Genomic DNA, 19830 nt, shown 5'->3' with positions numbered 1-19830 from the left:
GGACGTCCTCTGGGTTGTCAGCTAGCAGGATCCGATGAGGGACTTTGGTCTCTGAGGGCAACTGTATTGCTTTCAGGATTTGTGCGACGTCCTTAGTGAGCTGTTGCACCTGGGAGGATAGTGTATTTATGGTCTCTGCTGGCGTGTTGAGTCCTTTTGCAGTTACCAGGGCCTGCGAGGAGGATTCCGCTCCTGCAGCCGTGGAACTGGCAGGCCATGCTGGTGCGACGGGGTCTGTGTCCACAGGAGGTTGGAGTGCTTTCACTGCCCTGTCTTTCAGAATGGCAAAGTCCACGTCAGGGTGTTCCAGGGACCACAGCTTCATCTGCTTCCCATCCTCAGGAGAGCGCAGGCCCCGCAAGAATTGTTCCTTCATCATCCGGTTTCCTTCCTGATCACTGACAGGGTCCACCAGCTTGAGAGCCCGTAGTGCAGCCTGCAGCCTGAGGGCATAGGCTCTTATGCTATCTTGGGGCTTCTGCCGGCAGTTATAGAAGTCCGTCCTCAGCTCTCCCTCGGTGCGGTGTTCAAAAGCAGCTGCTAGTTTGGCAAAGATGGTCTCAACAGAGCTCCGGTCATCATTGGTCCAGGACTCAGCTTCCAATTCTGCTGCCTCAGTCAATTGTCCCAGCACCACAGCGGCCCTCTGCTTACCAGTCATCGCGTGCATGTCTAGCAGGGTGCTGATCTTCTTCTTAAACCCGGTCAGCGTGTCTATTTTACCGGCGTATTGGGGCAGCCATTGCGCTCCTGGGACATACAGCAAGGAAACTGGCATTATGGGGGAGATTTCAGCCGGCGCGGCTGCGATCGCGGCACCGGCACCAGGCGCTGCTGCGTCCAGCGCGACGGGGGCTGGCATCGCTTGGGCTGCGTCGCCCTGACCAGGGGCATTACCTCCTGCAGCGTCCATTTTTCTTCAAAAATCTGCGCGCTCCCTTTCCACTTCCTGGGTCAGAACGCTCTCCGAATTGTGGGGATTCTGGGGCGGCCACACCTCTTCGTGGGCGGTGCTCTTCTCCCTCGCGCGGGCTGCAGCGCGCGCTTTTGAAGATGGCAATATGGCGGCGGTTCAATTTTTGCGGTCGGACCTCTGAGGCACACGGTCACCTGTCTGAACAGGTCTAGTCCTTATCCTGTTCGTGACGCCAGAAGTTGTGAAGCCCCGCTAGTATGTGTCGGTGCAGTACCTTCAGGGACTCCACGTGGATGGAACAGTCTGGTCACAGGTAGGGAACCTTCTTTTAGGATTGTCGTGACGCCACTCTCAGTATTGCGGTCAGCGGGGACCGCCACTGCAGATTAAGGGATGCCTGGGGCTGATGGTGGGTGCAGTCAGTATATTAGCCCCCTGAGAGTGAGGCAAGCCCCAGGCCCCGGTGTATGTGTGTGGGACCACAGGTCGCAGAATGACTCAAACACAGTCCAAGAAGTCTTTCAACGTGTTTACTCACTGTTTGGAGGTCACGGTGAGATGCCCGGGCGACACTGTGATAACCAGGTTGAACCAGGAATTCCAGGAGGCCGTTCTGAGGGTAGCTGTCCACTCGCCTTCCTTGCACTCTTTCTGTTTTAGGAGGATCCTTTGCTTGAAGCGTGGTAGGACCCCTCCAGGGAAGCTGTTACCACCCTGCTCCCCTCTCTCTGGCTCGTCTGCCGGCAGCGTGGCCTTGGTGGGATGGCTTCTGGCCCTGTCCCCTTATGGGCCTGGTGATTGCTGCTTGGCTCAAGCTCTGTGTAGTCGTGGTGAGGGCATGAAGTACCCCCCCCCACCTGTAGGTTAAGCAGCTCTGGATGATCTGCTGCCTGTACTGGGGACCTAGTTCCCCTTGTGTGCTCGGATACCGGGATCTCCGTACTCAGCCACCCTTCTCTCTGGATGATTTTCAGGCCGACCCACGGTACTCCTTTCTCCCCCGCTTTCAGCTACTGCACTCCTCAGGACCTGTCTGACACGAGAGCTCCTCTGCTCCCTTCCACACACTTCAACTTCTTCCTCCAGACTCCCCCTTCCTCTCTCTCTCTGCCCTGCTTCCTAGCAACCAGCCCCTGAACACACCCCCAGCTGGGAATTGAAAGTTAACCCCTTCTGGCTACCCAAGGGTCCCCTCTGGTGATGTGGGAGGCCTGGTCACTATATGTTTGTGTGTGCACCTCATCCTGGCCTTTGGAAATTACCTGGAAGCATTGTCCCCGCATGGGTGCAATACTCTGTGGTGCCTGACCAGGTCAGGGGCGCCACAATAGCAGGTATAAAAGCAAGTCAATTGCAAACTTGCTTATTTATATGTTGTCTAAGTAAAGCAATTTAACAACTTGAGAATACGCCTTTACTTCTTGTAAACAAATGCATGCAAGTGGCTTCTAAACTCTTTCACTGCCAGCATCTGTACTTTAAATGAGTATGTTCTGATGGAAATATAGCTAAAGGCAGGAAACTAGACTAGGGAAAAGCAATGTTTTGGAAGCCACTTACAGGGATTTTTTTTTTACAAATTGAAGACAAATACCATAATCTAGTGATCTGTAAAGCTTCAAAACTTTCTATAAATTATATATATATATATATATATATATATATATATATATATAATTACTCCTTAATTGCAGAGGAACAAACGGAGGAATATAATGCCCTCCACCTCTGCATAGAACAGAGGAGGTAAGGGAGTATTTGACATAGTTCTGGAATTTCTTGTTCTGTAATGATTATGGGATCGGCGACTAATAACTATTTGTTTTTGGATAATGTTAACGAGTACTATTCCAGTATTCATCACTACAAGAAAAATGCTCCATTTCTCCATTGACTTGCATTAGGTTCGTTATTCGTGACGAATAGTACTTGGGACTCATGACGAATAATCTGAACACAAATAGTTACTATTCGCTCATCACTAGTAATGATTTGAAGGGAGTCAAAGGAGTGAATAAATTCCAGACCCCCTTTTATCCAGTGTGGGCTGCACTGGCTACATGCTCAGGATATAAATCAATGGAATTATTCAGTTTCTTGTGTTATTTTTTATTCTATTACAGCACTCTTTTTTTGCTATAGCTGATATTGTATGATTTATATACTGTACAATTTTAATTTCTTATCCAGGCTATGCATACATATCTGACTGGAGGCTGCAGGCCATTGTACGGATCCGGAAATATGACGGTGGAGAGATGACAATCATTCGCAGAGGAATCAATAATGTTGCACATGTAAAATCATTTGATGCCGGCATTCAGATAGGTATGTGAAATATGTCAGGTATGTGAACAGAACTTGTTACAGTTTACTTAGATAAACCGTATTTTTTAAGATAGCGCAGGCTTATGTGCTACATAGTAACTTTATCCTCCAGCGACTTTCTATTACGTTAGCCTGAATTTGATCTTGTACCTTTTTTCTATACATATGACATTAATAAACCAAAAAGCAAAGCAAAAAAGCGATCAGACATCCTTAATGCAAAAATGGATGTTTATGTAATTTATAATCAAAGTGGTGTAAAAAATGGGGGTAAAGGGTACATAAAATGGGGGGATGCACAAAACCCCAGGAAGGGCAAACCAAGACAACACAACACACTGCAGGCATACAATATAAGTTAATACTGATGATAGACAGAAAGATAAACATGTATTAAGATTTTTTTTATATATAATAAATATTTTACATAGGGCCAGTAAAATAAAAGAAGGGCCTCTCGCAAAGTTTATATATATATATATATATATATATATATATATATACTTATAATGTTTTCCAACAATGTAGTGGAAATAGGTTAAATTTGTACGCTATATATCCAGTGGAGTACTAGAAATGTAAGATCTATACAGCCAGCAAAGAGCCATGCAGAGGAGCGTAACAAACATTGCCTGACAGCATGTCTAATGGTTAACACTTACCGAAGTGCTTGTAATGCACTGTGCTGAAATGAAGAGCTGGGAGATGGCGCCCACCCCGACGTACGTTTCAGTGGCTGCCTATCTGTCTGTGTAAATCATCAGTATTAACTTATATTGTATGCCTGCAGTGTGTTTTCTTGGTTTGCGCCTCCTGGCATTTTGTGCGCTCCCATTGCATGAACCTTTTACCCCCATTTTTTACACCACTTTGATTGTAAATAAACACCCATTTTTTAATTAAAGATGTCTGATTGCTTTTTTGCTTTGCTTTTTGGTTTATGTTTTCTGCAATCTATCCTGGTCCATCACATCTGCACATTTGGTGGTAATATGATAAATATTTAAATGCGTATACAATTTGTTTAATTAAAATGTATATGTATTTGTTGAATTATCTTTATCATATAACATTGATAAGTCCATTGAAATATTGATTTCCAGGGTCAAATCAGTGCAACCGCCCAACAAATCCAAATGGAGATTGCAGTCACTTTTGTTTCCCAGTGCCTAATTACCAAAGGGTTTGTGGCTGCCCCTATGGGATGAGGCTACGACCTGATCAAGTGACTTGCGTGGAAGATCCGTCCAGTGAACCCCCAACAATGCAATGCGGTCTTTACTCATTTGCCTGTGCAAATGGCAAGTGTGTCCCCGGTTATTACCGCTGTGATGGTGTAGATGATTGTCATGACAATAGTGACGAACAGGGTTGTGGATCCCCAAGTAAGTTTTTCTGATACTATTAAATTTTACTGTTAAAGGGAACCTGTAAGGTGCAATATGCACCCAGAACTAGCAGCAGTTCTGGGTGTATATTGCTAATCCCTGCCTAACCGTTCCTGTGTATAGCAGAAGAGATAAAGAGATCTTTAGAAAAATAATTTCTAAAGATCGTTTATTATATGCTAATGAGGCCAGCGACTAGTCGCAAGGGCGTTACTTCCCTTGGCTAGTCGGCCCCCTTAGCATGTAAACACACCCCTGTGGGTGTACTAACATGCTAATGAATGCGCAGCGATGCGCACATACCTCACTCTTGATGGCAGTGCGAGACAGATGGATGCACACTGAGCATGATCCAGCACTTCCGGTCATGTGCACTATGCCTCACTGAAGCAGGGAAGCTTACACCCAGCATCAGTTTAGTGCACATGATCGGAAGTCCCGGGGACTCCAGATCATGCCCAGTGCGCATCCATCCGCCTCCATTTGCCATCAAGAGTGAGGTATCTGCGGCATCGCTGTGCATTCATTAGCATGTTAGTACACTCACAGGGGGCGTGCTAACATGCTATGTGGGCAGACTAGCCAAGGGAAGTAACGCCCTTGCAACTAGTCACTACGCTCATTAGCATATCATATGGGATCTTTAGAAATACTTTTTCTAAAGATCTCTTTATCTATGTTAGTGTATACAGGGACGGTTAGGCAGGGATTAGCAATATACACCCAGAACTGCTCGTGGTTCTGGCTTCATATTGCACCTGACAGATTCCCTTTAAATTATCGTAACACTTACATCTAATGAATTTCATTAGACGGAATGTGTTTACATGAAGTTTATATGTTATATGTATGTTTTTAAAAATGTTTTTTAATTTTACATATCACTATCTCTAATGTAAAAAATCTTGCAATTTCCCCTAATTTCACAATTCAGTACAGTAATTTCTATCATTATACATGAATGTCACCATATTAATGAGCCCATACTTGCTTTCTTACAGACAATACATGTTCCTTCAGAGCATTCACATGCCACAATGGCCAATGCATCCCCCAGCATTGGCGTTGTGATAAGCACAATGACTGTCTTGACGGGAGTGATGAACAAAACTGTCCAACTCAAGGTCCTAGGTCATGTCCGGCCACCTCATACACCTGCAATAACAACCATTGCATTCCTAGGACATGGCTCTGTGACACGGATAATGATTGTGGAGACGGATCAGATGAATTAAACTGCAGTACGTAAGAAATATTGTTTTCTTAGTTGCTTTATTTGCAAATGTTCAGGAGAGTTGAATTATTGTATTTAAAGGGAACCTGTCACCAGATTTGGGGCCTATAAGCTGCGGTCACCACCAGTGGGCTCTTGTATATAGCATTCTAACATGCTGTATATAAGAGCCCAGGCCACTGTGTAGAACATAAAAAAACACTTTATAATACTCACCTAGAGGGTCGGTTCGGTGCAAACTGGTCAGATGGGTGGAGCCGTTCTCCGGGACCGGCGCCTCCTCTTTCGGCCATCTTACTCCACCTTCTTCTGAAACCGGCGTGCATGACGCGTCCTACATCATACACAGTCGCCGGCATTAAGGTCCTGCGCAGGCACACTACAATACTTTGATCTGCTCTGCTCAGGGCAGATCAAAGTGCGACTGCTCAGGACTTCAATGCCGGCGAGTGTGGCCAAGATGCTCAGTGCCCCATTCCACCCACTGGTTTTGCAAGTTCCCACCTTCCTCACTGGTGATAGACAGCGCTGTCTTGCCCAGATAAGCACTATCTGCAGAGAAGGCTCAGGCAGCCGGAACTGTCACTCACTAGTTGGGAAGGTGGGGACATACAAAACCAGTGGACGGAGTAGTGTGACACGCCCGCACCGGGGCTGGGGGGCACTCGTTACTGGGCCCGTCTTTGTCTTGGGTGGGATGTCACGGCGGCATGATCCGGTTCCGTGACCCTGGTGGTGTCGTTGTAAATAGGGGATTATTTACAAGGGTTGATGATAATTATTCATGACACTACCTGTGGTACTTGGCCAGAGATAGTGACACTGCGAGATGGGGAACACTGGGGCAGATGGTGACGCAGATTGGTTGGTATCGTTCTCCACAGGTAGAGCTGGGCCCCAGGACTTTTGGGAGTAGTAGTCTTTGTAATTGATGGAGAGAGTTAACGTTGGGGTGCAGGACTGAGGACGCCGGTAATAACTGGACAACATAAGGGCCGTAGTTTCCTTTTACTTGGTACTTGATGGTACAGGCACGGGAGACCAGTCCAACAGGTAACGGTGGTCCGGTCAGCCTGGAAGCAATTGAGGGAATCCACCTAGCCAGGTGGGTTGAAGGCTATATATGTGCGGGTCCCTGCGGCTTTGAGCTACACTGCGACCTTCTTCCTCGTGGTGGTAGTCGTTCTTACCCGTATGCCAGGCAGCGCAAGCCTTTCACGGTTACCGCTCCTTCTGTCACGGCTCTGGTCTCTACAGTGCTGCTTTGCCTTTGGTTGTTCTGTGGGGCCAGGAGACTTGCAATCTCCTGCCCTCTAGGTTTAACTGATGGGGCTTTAGCACCCACGCAGCCTATGACCCCGGTGTCCTGCTTCCTGTGCTTGGTCCTGAGAGAACTATGGCGCAGCTCTCTTCCCAGAGACCATCTTCACTCTGCTCCTGACTTGTTCTGATCAGTTTCACTTTCTGTCTGGGTGTGTGTTCCTAACTCCTCCTCCAGGCCAGAATGCATAGGGAAGCTCCCCTCAAACCGGGTTCTTGAGCTCCCCCTTCTGGTCCGGAGTAGGAAGTGTTGAGTGCTGGTGTACCTAGCCTGAGAGACACCCCCCCTTGCTTCCAGGCATAGCATCACCCCCTATGAGGAGGGCAATGTTACTGTGGCAACCGGACCACTCGGGTGCCACAAGTGCACTGATCCTTTTTGCCCCACTAAGGGTGCACTAAGCACATGTGATTTAAACTTCAGTTTTTTCACAATGGAGGTAGTGATTAAAACACTAAAAGTTCAAATTATATAGGGGCCAATATCTCCTACTCTATGTGATTAACTTATACTGTCAGTTTGGGCTGTGGGACTCACTTTTAACAATTCTTTTCTTAATAATTCCTACGTTATACTGAATCACCCATGGTGTATACAGACTTATCAGCTACCATGGCCCTCACACTAACACTATAGTGCAACATGACACTCTCAGTAACACTATAATGCACCATGGCGCTCACAGTGACAATATAGTGCACCATGGCCCTCACACTAACACTATAGTGCACCATGGCCCTCACAGTAACACTATAATGCACCATGGCGCTCACAGTGACAATATAGTGCACCATGGCCCTCACACTAACACTATAGTGCACCATGGCTCTCATACTAACAATATAGTGCACCATGGCTCTCACACTACCAATATAGTGCACCATGGCGCTCACACTAACACTATAGTGCACCATGGCGCTCACACTAACACTATAGTGCACCATGGCCCTCTCAGTAACACTATAATGCACCATGGCGCTCACAGTGACAATATAGTGCACCATGACACTCACAGTAACACTATAATGCACCATGGCGCTCACAGTGACAATATAGTGCACCATGGCCCTCACACTAACACTATAGTGCACCATGGCCCAAACACTAACACTATAGTGCACCATGGCACTCACAGTAACACTATAATGCACCATGGCGCTCACAGTGACAATATAGTGCACCATGGCCCTCACACTAACACTATAGTGCACCATGGCCCAAACACTAACACTATAGTGCACCATGGCACTCACAGTAACACTATAGTGCAACATGACACTCACAGTAACACTATAGTGCAACATGACACTCACAGTAACACTATAATGCACCATGGCGCTCACAGTGTCAATATAGTGCACCATGGCGCTCTATTCCATGCCTAATGTAGCCAATCTCATTCATGCTATAACCATAGTGTCTGTCAAGTTGACGGCTGCTTCATCTGTAGGTCAGGTGAAAAGTTTGCCTGACAAACAATTTGTTAATCCATCCTAAGTGTATCTGGTTCTAATAATTGGTAAATTTACTCCTGTTTGAAGATTTCACAAATACCTGTGAGCCAGGCCAATTCCAATGTCCGGATCATCGCTGCATCGACCCAGCGTATGTGTGCGACGGTGACAAGGATTGCGTTGATGGTTCCGATGAAAAAGACTGCAGTAAGTGCCTGAAATACTCAATGCTTCATGTTGAGCATAATATATTTTTTTTTACTATCTATATTTTATTTTTACCTAGTCTACAACTGTACAGCCTCTCAGTTTGCATGCGCTACCGGCAAGCAGTGTATCAGCACCTACTACCAGTGCGATGGAGTGTTTGACTGCAGCGACCGTTCTGATGAAACAAACTGTCGTAAGTAAACTCATCCATCCAAGGTGAAACCTCTGTAACATGAGTGAGAAAATAACTTGCTGTTTAGATCAGGATTTTTTTTATGAATTATACTAATTACTAATATTATTATTATTATTATTATTATTGTTATTATTAGTTTTACAATTTTTATTTTTCAATCACTGTCTATAAAGTCAGAAATGTTGAAATTGTTACACTGGCTTCCAAGCCTTAGCATAAAATAATATTTCCTGTTCTGTGCAGGAGACTTTTCAGCATTCTCATTATCACCACATGCAGGAAGACAATAACGGATAACATAGTTATATAGCGGGTAACACAGGATCCACCATTTAATAAGTGATTGTAACCGCTCATCTCCTCCCCTTCCCTTCAAAATGACCATTGCCCTGTTGAAAGCATGTTTATTAAATGGAATCTGTCACCAGGTTTTTGCTATCCCATCTGGGAGCAGCATAATGTAGGGGCAGATATACTGATTCCAGCAATGTGTCACTTACTATACTCGATTCTGCAATTTTATCTCTTGCAGATCTATCAGTTCTCTTAAAGCTGAGGTGTGCACAACATCTCCATAGGCAGAAAACTACCAATCAGTGGTGGGGGCGGGGTTATAAGGAGCTAATTAATATGAAGGACTACATAGCAGCAGGTTTATTACCAATAGTCCTCCATTGATAATCTCCTGCTGATAAAACAGTGTTTTTTAGGAAAACTACAGCAAGCAGCAGAGAGTAAGTGAAAGATCGCTGGAATCAGGGTTTGTGCCCCTACATTATGCTGATTTTAGTTTAGGTAGCAAAACTCTGGTGACAGTTTCCCTTTAAATACATCAATACAATTTAGTCCCAGCCACTTTTAAACAAAGATTTAGAAGCTAAAGCGTCAGTGCTATATTTGCGGGGAAAAGAAGGTGTGAATCTACTTTTTTTTTCTAACAGTTGCTATTTTTTTTTACTTTTTCTTTCCCCAAGTTTAAAGGTTATATATACACTTGTAAGGACCTTTCAAAATAGAAGGATAACATACTGTATATTGTATATATAAGTGAATGCAGAATATGTTAAAAAAATTGGTGTTTAGATCAGGATTGGTCTTCTTCAGTATGACTTGTGGAGAGGTTTTAGTTGGTGCAGATTGATTTGTAGGACCCAGTCCAGCAGCAAAGGCAATAATCTACGTCCATTGGATTAAAGCCCTGAGAAGCGCCTCCTACCTCCTGGCATACACAGCTCGTTCTTTGATTAGACAACCTGGTGTGATGTCATCATTGTGGTGTGATGCACATTTGATGTCAATCTAATGCAGCCATCTAATTGAAGGAAAAGCTGCAGATGCTGGCAGATAGGAGGTGGTTCTCAGGACTTCGATCCAACAGCCACATATTACTATCATGGCTGCTGGCAGACTTGGACTGGCCCACAGGAGAGCTGGAGAATTCTCCGGTGGGTCACTTTGCAGGAGTACATCACTAAGGATGAGGCCACACGAGGATTAGTGCGAGTCCTCGCATGACACTTAGCTCACGCTCGTAGCACAGTAGGAGCCAGGTGTCATGCGACTGTGGTCTGATCATGCGATCAGACCAAAGCTGCGGGGGGAGGGTCGATGCTGCGGAGGGGAGGGCCGGCGCTGTGTAGGGGAGGGCTGGCACTGAGGAGGAGAGGGGGGGATTTATCTCCCTATCTCCTCCGCTGCCGGCTCATGCGACAATCGCACTGCACTCGCATTACACCAGTGTAATGAGAGTGCAATGCGATGTTTCTTTCACCCTTATAGACTTGAATGGGTGCGAGTGAATTAGGATCGTATGCTGAGATTGTTTTCTCGGTCTGATTAGGGCTGAGAAAAAAAATAGCTCATGGGAGTGGCACCATAGAGTAACATTGGTCCCAGTGGAATGCAATTTTTTTATCGCATTCCGCTCGCTCTGTATTACTCGCCGTGTGTGCTAGCCCTTACCCTCAATATAATCAGTAGTTGGCCCAATACACTTGTTTCACTATGCACAAACAAAGGAATCATCTCATTATTCATTTTACTACTGCTTCGCTTGCTGCTCGGTGGCTCGAGCGGCGGGCCGGATCCGGGGACTCGAGCGGCGCTCCTCGCCCGTGAGTGAAAAGGGGAATGGTTTTGGGGATTGATTGTCCGTGACGCCGCCCACGGTTGTGGTGAGGTTGTGACACCACCGCTGCTCTGGACGGGGATCCCGGGAGCGATGACAGGGAGCAGCGCAGTTGTTGTTTTCCCCTCCGTGGGTAGGGGGTTTGGTTGTCCCGGGGCCCAGTGAGGGAGGGATGTGTAGCAGGCGGGTTACGGGGCCTGGTGAGGTGCAGGGTCGCGGGGGCAGCGCGGTGCTGCACAGCACGGTGGTACTCACTCAGCCAATGACGAATGCAAAGTCCTTGGTAAAACACACGGCTGGATGGACGGGTCCCACAGGCGGCTGCGGTGTTTTTCCCCTGACCCAGTTTGGTAGTGTAAGTCCTTTCCTGCCCTTTCGTGTACGCTCCTCCTACGCTCCGGTTTCCAGCTGGCTCCCCGGTTTGGTACCGGACGGGCCACTACCCTGTCCTGGCTACCTATGGTTCCACCAAGACCTTCTTCCCGGCTCCTGCAGACGGCCACTACCGTCTGCCTCACTGGCTACACGAGGGATCTAGGCTCCAACCTAGGCCCCAGTCTGCGTCTGCCTCTCTGCAGACCTCCTCTCTCTTCCTCTCTTGGACTTATCTAAACTTGTTTCCTGCCTCAGGCCAGCTAAACTCCTCAGTGGGCGTGCCCATCTGCGTGACTCCGCCCACCTGGTGTGTCTGTCTGAACCCGAGGAAGAAATCAGGTCTCACTGGGGATGACTGCTGTGAACTGCTGGGGGTGGGTGTGTGTGTGTGTTGTTACCTGTGGCCCCTGGCTTGTCCAGGGTGCCACAGATCCCTAGAGTAAATTTTACTCATGGACCCCTTCTACTCCGGTCTGACACTCGCTGCTGGACAAGGACCTGTGAATTTCTTTGCGCTAAATATAGTCTCAATGTCGTGTAAATATAAATATATACGTAACCCATGTCTACCTATATGGTAAGTCATCTACATAACTTGTACAGTGTCAGGTCTTTTTTTTGCAGCAAGTCAAGTGGTCTGTCTTCTCATGAAACGTCCGCTGGATTGATTCACAGAAGATGTGCTTTCCATTTATAATCACATCTTATTTCTATCATTTCAGCCACGCGGCCAGCAGGGATGTGTCACGAGCAAGAATTTCAGTGTCAGTCAGATGGATCATGTATTCCCTCAAGCTGGGAATGTGATAGACATCCAGACTGTGTCGATGGTTCTGATGAACACAACAATTGTCCGGTTCGGACATGCCCTCCTTCCCAATTCCAATGTGACAATGGAAACTGCGTCTACAGATCCTGGATTTGCGATGGGGACAACGACTGTCGAGACATGAGTGATGAAAAAGACTGCCCAACCCCACCGTTCAGCTGTCCCAGCTGGCAGTGGCAGTGCCCGGGGCTAAGCGTATGTGTGAACATCAGCAAAGTATGTGATAATGCGCAAGACTGTCCCAATGGGGCGGACGAGTCTCCTCTCTGCAGTAAGTCTACACTTGACATCTTGGAATCTTGTACTTTATGTTCCTTTGTTTTTCCAAAGCTTCTTCTTTATGATCTACCACAATCCTCAATCACTAAGAAAATATTTCCCTGAATTAATTACGGTATATATTTTCTAACGAGAGATGATAATGAATTCTGCATCTCAACATGACCTGTAGTCCTGCTTGGATTATTGTCCATGGCCAGCTCTACGAAGTGATGTTGTTGTCTAAGGCGTCTTTTCACCATTTCTTCTAAATATTTTAATAATTATCTTCTTATAATCAGCAAAATAAATTAATCAAATGTGAATTAATCAAATGTGCATGATTCACCCATGATTTTTAATTTTGTTCTTGCTTTTTTCTTTCTTTCAAATCGCAAATTTTCAGATGAGCCGCAACCAGGTACCGTGATTTTCTACAGATTATTACTATGTGATTTATGTGATTATTAGGCTAAGTTCACACTGCGTCTGTGCATTTTGCCATACAAATACACTGGGAAATGCTCCTGGTGTATACCTGAAATGATTTCATAGTCACTATTCACCAGATCGTAGCCAAAAGAGTGTCCTTTATCCTCTACTGGGACAGTAAGCATTTGTATTCTGTTTTAATCGTATAGGAAAATACAGCAGACTGCACCTTTTGTATACTGAGAGACACTTAAAAAATAAAGTTTACTGTGCAATATATCCTTTTTTCTCCACAGTTTGGACATATGGTGGCTCATGATTATTGTCGGCTGTATATGTCAAGTGTACATACGCCGAACCCTAGACGAAATCTGTGTGCACTTAGCCTTAATATCTTTTGATGTATGTTTGATTTTACCATACTTGAAAGTTATCTGCTATATAAAGAATAGAGAATAACTTACTGATCTTTGGGGGTCCGACTATTCTGCATAATGAAGCTCTAAGAAGTCTCATCTGTCCAGCCTTATTGATAGGAGATAATGGTCTTTTCTAGTGATGAGCGAGCATGCTTGTCACTACTCGGTACTCGCACGAGTATCACTGTACTCGGGCTGCTCGGCGGGGACCGAGTAATCTCGCGATACTCGTGCTTTACTCGTGGTCTTCATTTCTGCATGTTGGCGCTCTTTTGAGAGCCAGCCCTCATGCAGGGATTGGCTGGCAGACCACTGCAATGCCACAGCCCTGTTAGTTGTGGAATTGCAGTGATTGGCCGGCCTGCACAGCGTCACCGAGCCTTTATATAGGCCGGCGCGCTGTGCTCTGCTCACAGCTATTCTGACAGTGAGTGTAGGGAGAGTGTCGCTGATTCAGGGAAAGCTTTGCGGCCCTTTATAGTTAGTTCCGGAGCAGGGCTGCAAACAGTGTGACCAGAAGTCCTTCTCAGGACTATTCTAGTTGTATACAGGCAGGCAGGGTATAGCCAGGTCGGAGTACAGTAGCAGAGTCCTTCTCAGGACTATTGTTGCTATATACAGGCAGGGTATAGCCAGGTCGGAATACAGGCTAGTGACCAGAAGAGTCCTTGTCAGGACTATTGTAGCAGTATACAGGCAGGCAGGCAGGGTATATATAGCCATTCCTAGTGGTGACCGTATACCAGCCTTCATCATATCTGGGGCTGGTGTACACAGTGTAAAACAGTCCAGATAGTGTCAGACTTCTCAGTAATTGTCGCTCCTAAAAACCAGTTAGGTTCTTATTGCGTCCGTGCTTGCATTTAAAAACAGCACGTGTGTGGCAGTCGGTGGCAGGGTACAGGTGCGCGTTTTGCACAAACTATTATATAACGCACAAGTCTAGTGTATAATACACGTCAGTCAGCAGTGTCTGATAGTGTCAGACTTCTCAGTAATTGTCGCTCCTAAAAACCAGTTAGGTTCTTATTGCGTCCGTGCTTGCATTTAAAAACAGCACGTGTGTGGCAGTCGGTGGCAGGGTACAGGTGCGCGTTTTGCACAAACTATTATATAACGCACAAGTCTAGTGTATAATACACGTCAGTCAGCAGTGTCTGATAGTGTCAGACTTCTCAGTAATTGTCGCTCCTAAAAACCAGTTAGGTTCTTATTGCGTCCGTGCTTGCATTTAAAAACAGCACGTGTGTGGCAGTCGGTGGCAGGGTACAGGTGCGCGTTTTGCACAAACTATTATATAACGCACAAGTCTAGTGTATAATACACGTCAGTCAGCAGTGTCTGATAGTGTCAGACTTCTCAGTAATTGTCGCTCCTAAAAACCAGTTAGGTTCTTATTGCGTCCGTGCTTGCATTTAAAAACAGCACGTGTGTGGCAGTCGGTGGCAGGGTACAGGTGCGCGTTTTGCACAAACTATTATATAACGCACAAGTCTAGTGTATAATACACGTCAGTCAGCAGTGTCTGATAGTGTCAGACTTCTCAGTAATTGTCGCTCCTAAAAACCAGTTAGGTTCTTATTGCGTCCGTGCTTGCATTTAAAAACAGCACGTGTGTGGCAGTCGGTGGCAGGGTACAGGTGCGCGTTTTGCACAAACTATTATATAACGCACAAGTCTAGTGTATAATACACGTCAGTCAGCAGTGTCTGATAGTGTCAGACTTCTCAGTAATTGTCGCTCCTAAAAACCAGTTAGGTTCTTATTGCGTCCGTGCTTGCATTTAAAAACAGCACGTGTGTGGCAGTCGGTGGCAGGGTACAGGTGCGCGTTTTGCACAAACTATTATATAACGCACAAGTCTAGTGTATAATACACGTCAGTCAGCAGTGTCTGATAGTGTCAGACTTCTCAGTAATTGTCGCTCCTAAAAACCAGTTAGGTTCTTATTGCGTCCGTGCTTGCATTTAAAAACAGCACGTGTGTGGCAGTCGGTGGCAGGGTACAGGTGCGCGTTTTGCACAAACTATTATATAACGCACAAGTCTAGTGTATAATACACGTCAGTCAGCAGTGTCTGATAGTGTCAGACTTCTCAGTAATTGTCGCTCCTAAAAACCAGTTAGGTTCTTATTGCGTCCGTGCTTGCATTTAAAAACAGCACGTGTGTGGCAGTCGGTGGCAGGGTACAGGTGCGCGTTTTGCACAAACTATTATATAACGCACAAGTCTAGTGTATAATACACGTCAGTCAGCAGTGTCTGATAGTGTCAGACTTCTCAGTAATTGTCGCTCCTAAAAACCAGTTAGGTTCTTATTGCGTCCGTGCTTGCATTTAAAAACAGCACGTGTGTGGCAGTCGGTGGCAGGGTACAGGTGCGCGTTTTGCACAAACTATTATATAACGCACAAGTCTAGTGTATAATACACGTCAGTCAGCAGTGTCTGATAGTGTCAGACTTCTCAGTAATTGTCGCTCCTAAAAACCAGTTAGGTTCTTATTGCGTCCGTGCTTGCATTTAAAAACAGCACGTGTGTGGCAGTCGGTGGCAGGGTACAGGTGCGCGTTTTGCACAAACTATTATATAACGCACAAGTCTAGTGTATAATACACGTCAGTCAGCAGTGTCTGATAGTGTCAGACTTCTCAGTAATTGTCGCTCCTAAAAACCAGTTAGGTTCTTATTGCGTCCGTGCTTGCATTTAAAAACAGCACGTGTGTGGCAGTCGGTGGCAGGGTACAGGTGCGCGTTTTGCACAAACTATTATATAACGCACAAGTCTAGTGTATAATACACGTCAGTCAGCAGTGTCTGATAGTGTCAGACTTCTCAGTAATTGTCGCTCCTAAAAACCAGTTAGGTTCTTATTGCGTCCGTGCTTGCATTTAAAAACAGCACGTGTGTGGCAGTCGGTGGCAGGGTACAGGTGCGCGTTTTGCACAAACTATTATATAACGCACAAGTCTAGTGTATAATACACGTCAGTCAGCAGTGTCTGATAGTGTCAGACTTCTCAGTAATTGTCGCTCCTAAAAACCAGTTAGGTTCTTATTGCGTCCGTGCTTGCATTTAAAAACAGCACGTGTGTGGCAGTCGGTGGCAGGGTACAGGTGCGCGTTTTGCACAAACTATTATATAACGCACAAGTCTAGTGTATAATACACGTCAGTCAGCAGTGTCTGATAGTGTCAGACTTCTCAGTAATTGTCGCTCCTAAAAACCAGTTAGGTTCTTATTGCGTCCGTGCTTGCATTTAAAAACAGCACGTGTGTGGCAGTCGGTGGCAGGGTACAGGTGCGCGTTTTGCACAAACTATTATATAACGCACAAGTCTAGTGTATAATACACGTCAGTCAGCAGTGTCTGATAGTGTCAGACTTCTCAGTAATTGTCGCTCCTAAAAACCAGTTAGGTTCTTATTGCGTCCGTGCTTGCATTTAAAAACAGCACGTGTGTGGCAGTCGGTGGCAGGGTACAGGTGCGCGTTTTGCACAAACTATTATATAACGCACAAGTCTAGTGTATAATACACGTCAGTCAGCAGTGTCTGATAGTGTCAGACTTCTCAGTAATTGTCGCTCCTAAAAACCAGTTAGGTTCTTATTGCGTCCGTGCTTGCATTTAAAAACAGCACGTGTGTGGCAGTCGGTGGCAGGGTACAGGTGCGCGTTTTGCACAAACTATTATATAACGCACAAGTCTAGTGTATAATACACGTCAGTCAGCAGTGTCTGATAGTGTCAGACTTCTCAGTAATTGTCGCTCCTAAAAACCAGTTAGGTTCTTATTGCGTCCGTGCTTGCATTTAAAAACAGCACGTGTGTGGCAGTCGGTGGCAGGGTACAGGTGCGCGTTTTGCACAAACTATTATATAACGCACAAGTCTAGTGTATAATACACGTCAGTCAGCAGTGTCTGATAGTGTCAGACTTCTCAGTAATTGTCGCTCCTAAAAACCAGTTAGGTTCTTATTGCGTCCGTGCTTGCATTTAAAAACAGCACGTGTGTGGCAGTCGGTGGCAGGGTACAGGTGCGCGTTTTGCACAAACTATTATATAACGCACAAGTCTAGTGTATAATACACGTCAGTCAGCAGTGTCTGATAGTGTCAGACTTCTCAGTAATTGTCGCTCCTAAAAACCAGTTAGGTTCTTATTGCGTCCGTGCTTGCATTTAAAAACAGCACGTGTGTGGCAGTCGGTGGCAGCGTCAGGCTCCACGTTGTCCCTGGATAGAGACGTGCATGAGGGCCTCAAAACATTGTTCCCATTGCAAAGGAGTGGGTCTCCTGTCGTTGTAATGTCCATTCTGCAAAGAATGGGCGAAAAAATTTACCACTGGGGGTATACCTGAAACAAAGGCCTAAGTATTGCAATTTGTAACGGTCATCATCATGGTGGCGCATGAGGAGAAGGAGGAGCAGTCCAGCGATTAGCCAAACTCCAGAAGTGTGTACCCATGGGTGAGTGGAGGTACATGGCAAACTTTAAATTCCGCTCTCATTTGCTGGTGGTGTGGTGAAGTCTGGCCCAATCCAACCCTTGTTCATCTTGATCAGAGTCAGCTTGTCAGCATTTTCAGTTGACAGGCGGGTGCGTTTATCTGTAATGATTCCACCTGCGGCACTAAAAACACGCTCTGACAAAACGCTAGCAGCAGGGCAGGCCAGGCCTTCCAAGGCGTAGAGAGCCAATTCATGCCACGTGTCCAGCTTGGATACCCAATAATTGTAAGGCACAGAGGAATGTCGGAGTACAGTTGTTCGATCTGCAAGGTACTCCTTCAGCATCTGGGCAAACTTAGGATTTCTTGTGGCACTACCCCGCACCTCAGGGGCTGTGGTACGTGAGGGGCTGAGAAAACTGTCACACATCTTAAAGACTGTTCCCCTACCTCTGGCGGATTGGACTTGTGCCTCTCTCGGCTGTACGCCTCGGTTGTCCACTGATTCATGACCTATGCCGCTAGCGTTTTGTGAGGGGAATGCTTTGCCTACTTCCGTGACTATGGCCTTCTGGAACTGCTGCATTTTGCCTGACCTCTCCGCCTCGGGAATAAGAGACATAAAGTTCTCCTTTTAGCGTGGGTCTAACAGTGTTACCAACCAGTAATGATTGTCGGCCAAGATGTTCTTAACGCGAGGGTCACGAGACAGGCAGCTTACCATAAAGTCAGCCATGTGTGCCAGACTCTTAACAGCCATCACTTCAGTATCCTGAACGACACGATGACTGAACATGCTGTCCTCCTCCTCCTCATCATCTACCCTGTCCTCTGGCCAGCCACGCTGAACCGAGGATATGACTGCATGTCATATCCTCAATTTGGCCAGAGAGTTGCTCCATGTCTTCATCCTCCTCCTCGTCATAGTCCTCCACTGCACGTTGTGATGAGACGAGGCTGGGCTGTGTGTTATCATCACCCACACCCACTACTGTTTCTTGCTGAAACTCATCGCGCTCCGCCTGCAATGCATCATGTTTGTTTTCTGAGCAGAGACCATTTTAGAAGGCAGAGAAGCGGTATGGTGACGCTAATAATGTCGTCATCGCCGCTCACCATCTTGTTGTAGTCCTCAAAGTTTTGGCGGATGGTGCATAGGTCGGACATCCATCTCCACTCCTCAGGTGTTATGTGTGGAGTTTGACCCATTTCCCGACGGCTTAGGTGATGCAGGTACTCAACAACTGCCCTCTTCTGCTCACATATCCTGACCAACATGTGCAGAGTTGAATTCCAACGCGTGGGGACATCACACACCAGTCTGTGTGCCGGAAGATGCAAACGGCGTCTTAAGGCGGCAAGGCCGGCTGAAGCAGTAGGTGACTTTCGAAAATGTGCAGACAGGCGGCGAACTTTTACCAGCAGATCAGACAGCTCTGACTATGACTTTAGAAACCGCTGAACCTCGAGGTTGAGCACATGGGCCAAGCATGGAACATGTGTCAGCTGGCCTCGCCTCAAAGCCGCCACCAGGTTCCGGCCATTGTCACACACCACCTTTCCTGGCTTTAGGTTCAGAGTTGTGAGCCAGTGATCTGCCTGCTGTTTCAGAGCTGTCCACACCTCTTCTGCATTGTGGGGTTTGTCACCTATGCAGATTAGCTTCAGCACTGCCTGTTGCCGCTTCGCCGAGGCAGTGCTGCAGTGCTTCTGTGTCGCCCTGGACAAGCCAGGGGCCACAGAGCACAACACTTAAACACCCCACACTCCCTGCAGGCATATCATAGTCAAAACACAAAATCCTTGTTGCCTTCCCCAGGGGCTGTTGTCCACACCAGGGTGTGGAGCCAGGCGGTTGGTCTCCACCCACCGAGGAGGAGGGAAAACACAGGCAGTG

General features: G+C 46.5%; 1 protein-coding gene across 2 annotated transcripts in view; it reads left to right on the top strand.

Annotated features, from left to right (window-relative positions):
• Positions 1-19830, top strand: part of LRP2 (LDL receptor related protein 2) — a 402994-nt gene that overhangs the window by 191000 nt on the left and 192164 nt on the right. For both annotated transcript variants that reach the window (XM_075317292.1, XM_075317291.1), the window contains exons 20-25: positions 3107-3244; positions 4348-4629; positions 5634-5873; positions 8729-8848; positions 8928-9044; positions 12273-12650. In XM_075317292.1, the coding sequence (XP_075173407.1) occupies positions 3107-3244; positions 4348-4629; positions 5634-5873; positions 8729-8848; positions 8928-9044; positions 12273-12650 (1275 nt within the window). The remainder of the gene's footprint in view (positions 1-3106; positions 3245-4347; positions 4630-5633; positions 5874-8728; positions 8849-8927; positions 9045-12272; positions 12651-19830) is intronic.

The sequence above is a fragment of the Anomaloglossus baeobatrachus genome, chromosome 7 (assembly GCF_048569485.1).
Source record: "Anomaloglossus baeobatrachus isolate aAnoBae1 chromosome 7, aAnoBae1.hap1, whole genome shotgun sequence".
NCBI classification, from domain to species: domain Eukaryota; kingdom Metazoa; phylum Chordata; class Amphibia; order Anura; family Aromobatidae; genus Anomaloglossus; species Anomaloglossus baeobatrachus.
Note: the sequence above shows the minus strand (reverse complement) of the source record. Positions and strands in the feature narration are given on the sequence as shown.